At 29.9% G+C, this 6,888-nt stretch overlaps 2 protein-coding genes across 2 annotated transcripts; both read left to right on the top strand.

Annotated features, from left to right (window-relative positions):
- Nucleotides 1-340: 340 nt before the first annotated feature.
- Nucleotides 341-1,024, top strand: LOC124913372 (putative cullin-like protein 2). Its single transcript, XM_047453974.1, has 2 exons — nt 341-568; nt 644-1,024. Exons 1-2 carry the CDS (start codon nt 341-343, stop codon nt 1,022-1,024), a joined length of 609 nt encoding a protein of 202 aa, XP_047309930.1.
- A 1,528-nt stretch (nt 1,025-2,552) lies between these two features.
- LOC124913288 (cullin-1-like) lies at nt 2,553-3,693 on the top strand. Its single transcript, XM_047453912.1, has 4 exons — nt 2,553-2,669; nt 2,956-3,387; nt 3,460-3,537; nt 3,619-3,693. Exons 1-4 carry the CDS (start codon nt 2,553-2,555, stop codon nt 3,691-3,693), a joined length of 702 nt encoding a protein of 233 aa, XP_047309868.1.
- Nucleotides 3,694-6,888: the final 3,195 nt, after the last annotated feature.

The following is a 6,888-nucleotide window of genomic DNA, read 5'->3' as shown; positions in this document are numbered from 1 at the left end:
AACTCTTTTTTAATTATTAAGAATTAACTCATTATCAAACAAAAAAAAATCTTACAAAAAAAAAATAATTCTTAAATATATCTTTAGGTCCTAATTTGAATATCTCATTATTTTTACTTACAAAAAAATATTTGAAACATTCTTTTCCTATATCTAAGACAGCAAGTGGCAAGAATGACAAAGGGCAGTTTTTGGAGTTAAGAGTATCTAGGTAGGTAGTGGGTTAATAATTAGAGTCCTTAATTAGTTTTTTTTAAAAGGCTATTTAAGAGCCTATATAATATTTTCTATTTCAATGAAGCTTAATTATTATTAATCTGAGATCCCAAAAAGAAAAGAAATGAAGGGGATGAAAGTAGAAGAAGCCTGGCCTATTCTGCAAGAAGCCATTGACAAGAAAATTGAAATGATTGAAGGCATCAAGGAAGACAATTTCTCTGCACAAGAGTTAATGAATATCTACACAATCACATACAATATCGCAACAGATTGTCTAAGAAATGGTATTGAATGTCAAAATTTGTATGATAGATACAATAAAGTTCTTCAATATTACATCTCTTCTAAGGTCAGTAGTAATTATACTCATGCACAATATTTATGTGCATCATGATCTTTTGATTTCTTTCTTTCATTCTTTTAGGTCTTGCCAATTTTGAAGGGAATGAAAGAAGACATATTGGTGCAAGAAGTTTTGATAAGATGGAATAACTATAAACGCATGACCAAATGGTTGAGGAAATTCTTTCTAATCCTAGAACGACAACGCCACATTACTTTTAAATGCTTGCCCAATTTGCAAGAAGCCAGCTACTCCATTTTCTTTAAACTAGCCCTTGATGTTGAAGTGAGGAAATCCTTAGTGGGTATGATTCATAGGCATAGCAAAGGAGAGAAAATTGATCAAGAGTTGCTAATGGACGCCATCAATATGTATGTGGAGATCGGGAATGAGTACTATGAGCAGCATTTCAAATACGATATACTCAAAGAAGCTCACAAGTTTTATTGTTCTTATTATTGAGTCTTTTATTTTTGGCTTTGTTTCTTGATTGATGTACATGGTAGTTTTATTTTAGTTGATATGCTATATTGCAAAATCGGTGTATGAATTAATATATTTGTCCAAGTTTCATAAATGATACATTTTTTTTATTCTTTGTAACATTATATTTGGGCATTTTAATTCTAAGTACATCATGATTTTCCTATTTATTTTCATATTACAATTCTAATTAATTTAATTTTTGTAATTTATTTGAATGTTTGAAATCTAATAGGCATAAAGAGATGTTTGCACAATTTTGACAAGTTGAAGTTCAATTAACATCGCATTGAGAGAATTTGTGCAATTTTATATTTTTCCTATTTGCAAAATAGTGATCGGTTATATACCAATCGTCGTTTCCAATTAAGCCAATAGCGAGAAGACTTTTGCCGATTGAGAGTGAGTGGTATATGACAAATCGCTATAAACCTATAGCGATTGGTTTAGAGGTTAATAACGATTGGTTTACCAATCGTTATAGGGTTTTTTTTACTAGTGGTTGTTCACGATATTTTGAGGATAATGTGACTTTTAGGGAAAAAGACTTAAATAATATTAATATAATAAAATAATTATTTTTTTTTAAAATTACTGTGTATTTTATTGCGATGAATTGAGCCGACGTGATTGCTGAAATAGTGAAATAAAGATTTTGAATTTACTAAAAAAATATGTATTTAAATATAAGTCTTAACAATATTTCAAAATATATGTTTCTTGAAGATCTTTAACAACAAAACAAGTTAAAAGTTTGTTTAAAATAGTAAAATTAAAAATGCCCATAAACAATAACCTAATATGTGACATAAAAATTAAATCAGCGGATAAAAAGCGTAGCTAAAAAGGTAATTTTGTGATATTTATATGTCGCTATTTCGTCGGTAAAACCATATTTACCTGTACCCAAAATACCAATATTTCCCACGAAAATCTTGATATAAATAGATTTATTCTTAAAAAAGATGAATAATATGTGTCACCCTAAATTCAAATTGATGTTTAGCGGTTCTTAATGTTCCGTTTTGATGTATCGTTTTTAATCCAAAATTCAACAATTAATAATTAATATGTCTTTCCAAACATAAAATAACTAAATTCATTAACTAATTAAATATCAAAAATCTTACTTTAATTTTATGAAATTTTAATTTTAAACACAAAATTACATTACATGAGTAATTGAAGTAAATAAAAACTCAAATAAATTATTTTATTTATCAAACAAGATTTTTAATAAAAACTAACTAAAAATCCTCAACTAACCAACATCAAACAAGCTGTTGGAGTTCTTGTATAAAACAGCTAAAGAGGTCCTTGAAGAGTTAGATAATATACAAGTTAAGCATACAAGTTAATCAAGGGTACCTTTGACATTCTTAAATAAAGAAGAGTATACCGTATACGTATAATGAATTAGATCATACATCTATAACTTGACTCATCCTAACTCTCAATAATCTTCCTCTTTCTCTATTTCTTTCTATTGAGAATTCAAATTAAAGAAATGGATATGCGTCGGATAACAGTAGAAGAAGTGTGGCCAACTATACAACCTGGGATCGACAATATAATTGACATTATCGAAGGTATCGTAGATGAAATAATCACTAACGAAGAAAGAGTAAGAATCTCCACGTATCCTTCAAATTTTTCTTCTTCTTTGTACATTTTAATTTGTTTTCCGAGTTGTCTAGTTACTTAACTCGATCCCTTATGATCAGAGCCACATACAATGTTTGTATATCTAATAATAATTATGGTCCCGAATGTCAAAAACTCTATGATAGACACAATCAAGTTTTCGAAGATTACATCTCTACCAAGGTCAGACATCTATATAAATATATGTATGTATAATTGAATATCATTTGATTGATGCATGAATGGATTGAATCATGATAATTTAGGTCTTGCCCAATTTGGTGGGAAAAAGAGGTGACATTTTGTTGCAAGAAGTTGTGAAAAGATGGGATAATCATAAATACATGACAGTATGGACTACCAAATTCTTTGTCTACCTTAACAAATACTTTATTCCTGGTAGTCTATTGCCCACTTTACAAGAATCAAGCTACTCAATCTTTCATAGACGGGTCCTCGGTGTTCATGAAGTTATGGAATCGATAACGCGTATGATTCATAGGGTACGCATTGGAGATCAACGAATTAATCAAGATTTGCTAAAGAGCGCGATAGATATATATGTGAATATCGGGAAGAATTACTATGAGGATGATTTTGAAGAAAAAATCTTGGAGAAAACTCACCAATTCTATTCTCTCAAGGCCTTGAAGTGGATTAATGATCCAAACATATCCTACCAAGATTACATGCTTAAGGTTCTTTAGTTAATAACTTCTTAATACAATTTCTTGAAAAAATTCAGTGACTGAATGAATGATCTTTTGCAGCTTGATGAAAGTCTGATGAGAGAAAGACACTGGGCCGGCTTATACGTGAAAGAAGACACGAGAAAGAAGTTGTTAAAGGTAATTGACCTTTCGTCGCTAAAGATCAGTTATCTTCTTGTTATCGGTTTGATTGGTTTGAGTTATACTGATAATTTACAGATTGTGAATCATGAGCTGGTGAATGTGCACACTATACAATTAGAAGAAAAGAGGAAACGTCGCAGGCTTAATTGAAGAAGAGATCGAAATGCTTTAGTTAATAAATAAGTATTGTAATATTGTGGTTTTCTTTATGTCACTCTTTGCAATAAACGTTCATTCATTTGTCTAATAATCAAACTCGGAAATTAATACTATATCTAGCAATATTTGTTCTTTCAAGATCTTTACATTTATTATGTTTGTCTCTTTGTTCATCGTCTCATTATTATGTATCTTTAAATTTTTTGAATTGGGTTGTAAATTTTAATGGTACAAGTCATGATATGCGTAATATTATTTTAAAAAATGATATGGAAATAAAGACTTTTAACTCGTGATTGCGAATATGAATTCTTTGAAATGTATGAGAAGATTGGGAATGAGTACTATGAGAAGCCTTTTAACTACGAGAAATTGAAAGAAGCTCACAAGTTTTATTATTCTCTTTGTTAAGTACACATTGAGTCTTTTATTTTATTTTATTTTTTTTAATCTTAGTTTCTTGATTGATAGCATATTTTTGTTTAATTGATGTAATATTGTGAAATTTGTGTTGTTAATTTCGTTTTTTGTTGTATGAATTGATGATACATTTGTCTAAGTTTTATAAATGATACATTTTTTTCTTATTCTTTGTAACATCAAATTTGGGCATTATCTAAGCACATCATTAAAATTGTATAAACAATAACTTAATCTGCTAAAATAATCTAGTAAAGCGTGGCTATATAAATATTAATTCAGCGTGTAAAAAGCGTAGATAAAAAGGCAATACTGCGTCGTTTATGCGTCGCTATTTCGTCAGTAAAACTATATTTATCTGTATCGAAAATATCCAGCGCTAAAAACCGGTAAAGTTGAATTAGAGATGAAAATTATAATTTGTCCCGTGTTTCCGATCTGAATTGCCCGTTAGGAACGATTTTTCTCCGATTTGTACGGTAGTTGACCAGAATTGGGTGGGATGATATTTGTATATTCGTCTCGATCTCACCCTGATTTTCCCTCCAACACTAATAAACACAATTAAATATATAATATTAGTAATATATAAAATTTTAAGTTTATTTTTTTATAATAATATAAATTTTCAATAATTACAATTTATATAATCTTAAAAAAATACGTTTATATAATTTTACAAAAGAAAAAGTTTTTTTTTAGAGATTATGATTTAACAATGCCCCGCGTAAGTTCTCTGAAATCGAACAGGGCGGGAATGACAATACAAATAATTTCCGAAGTAGATTGGGGCGGGGATGGTAAACGCATTCCTGCCCCGATCCATCTCATTGTCATTACTAGTTGATGTGAGAATCGTTTGAACACAACAACTTAAGAATTATATTTTGTGATGCTTTTATGCGTCATGAAATACTTATTTTACACCGACAAAATTACTAACTCTTAGACATGTCTCTCTAAAATAATAATGAAACTATCGATCCTAAACTCTAAATCTTAAATTTTAAAGTGAGAAGGTCGGTTCTTGAAATTCTTGTGTAAAATAATTAAAGAGTTTCTTGAGAAGTTAGTTAATATTCAAATTAAGTATAAAAAGTTAGTTAAGAGTATATTTTTGGCATTCTTGATTAATAAAGAGTATATAATAGGTCAAATTTTATGAATTAGACCATACATAAGATATAACACAAAGAAACCTGCTTCTCTTAATATTGAAGTGGGATTTTATATAGAGAGAATTAAAGAAATGGCGGCTTATGATCGAAATAGTTTCTTAGCAATAGAAGAAGGCTGGGCTATTCTGAAGGATGGAATTGACAAGGTAATCGACATTGTTGAAGGCAAGGAAGTCAATATCACTTCAAAATAGTATACGAATATGTTACGACTTGTTTCGTAAGGTGTGTTTTGGGTTCAAGAATCAAGTTCTTGATCTATAAGATCGGTGGAAATTCTACAATCAAAGGGCAGCGGAAGGTTTACAATAGAGAATTTGGGGGGAGGGGATAGAAGAACCAAGGTGCGAAGAGAAATATCGTTGGTCTACACCAAACAGTCCATAGTAAATAATAATAGACGAATATGGCTGAAGTTCATATATTCATTCTTTTATTCATGGGTCCTTGGGAAGAAAGATCATCCTTATATAGGTGATGTCTTGCCCCATAATATTCGGTTACAACAAATACTAGAAAATAACAGAATTCGGTTTGTAAAATAGAAAAGGAAAGCAAAACAAAATATTAATACAACAAAACAGAAATTTGGCCCATGTGCACACTAGGACCGAGACCGGGTGCCGAGGAAGGTTACTGGAATTTATTCTAGGACCGAAGGCCTTGATTTTAGACCCTAACAGAATATCTACACGTATCCTTCTTTTGTTATCGATAGATCTTCTTCTCGGGTTTTTTTTGAAATTGTCATTACTTTAACTATCTAATCAGAACTGCATGCAAAATGTGTTCAAGTAGTATTGAATGTCAAAGAGTATTGTATGAAAGGCACAATAAAGTATTTGAAGAATATATTTCTTGGATTTTCTGCATGCAGGCTGAAGATTGCTTGATACGAGAGAAAGAGTTGATGGGCTTCTACTTGCAAGAGACAACAAAAGATAAGTTGTTAGAGGTAATTGTCGCTAAAAAATATCAAATTTAAGGTTGTCTATTGTTCTTGGTTTTTATTTGACTTATTAATTTATAATAAACAGGTTGTGGAGTTTGAGTTGTTTTCAGATAAAGCATGGTTACTTGAAGAAATGATATTGCGGGAAGATGAAGATGATCTAATGACGATGAAGCTAAAGAAGACGCAATTTTGAAGAAGAATTATTCTATTGTTCCAAGTATTAAAGTAGTTAAATTCATTGAACTTTTTATTAGCTAATATGCAATTGATTGGGATGTATAATATCGGTCCTAAGTTGGAATACCATGAGCAACTTTATTTTTAAAGTGTTATTTTTTAAAAAAATATTTGAGTTTATTTGATAAAAATATTAATTTTGTTGTAACTTTTTAAACATTTATATTAAAACTATAAGAATCATTTAAATACAATGAAAATGCATGACATGAGAAAAAATTACAACAACATTATCCAATAGGTTATCGAAGGTTCTCGAGAATAACGATTAACTTCCTGATTACTAGTGATGTTCAATTGGTCGGTTAATCGGTTAAACAGTTTCGGTTAAGTTCAAATTTACCTCTTATTTTACAAACCGGTTAACCGGCCAGAATTTGTATCGGTTTTACTAGT

Source organism: Impatiens glandulifera, chromosome 1 (genome assembly GCF_907164915.1).
Source record: "Impatiens glandulifera chromosome 1, dImpGla2.1, whole genome shotgun sequence".
Taxonomy (NCBI): Eukaryota; Viridiplantae; Streptophyta; class Magnoliopsida; order Ericales; family Balsaminaceae; genus Impatiens; species Impatiens glandulifera.
Note: the sequence above shows the minus strand (reverse complement) of the source record. Positions and strands in the feature narration are given on the sequence as shown.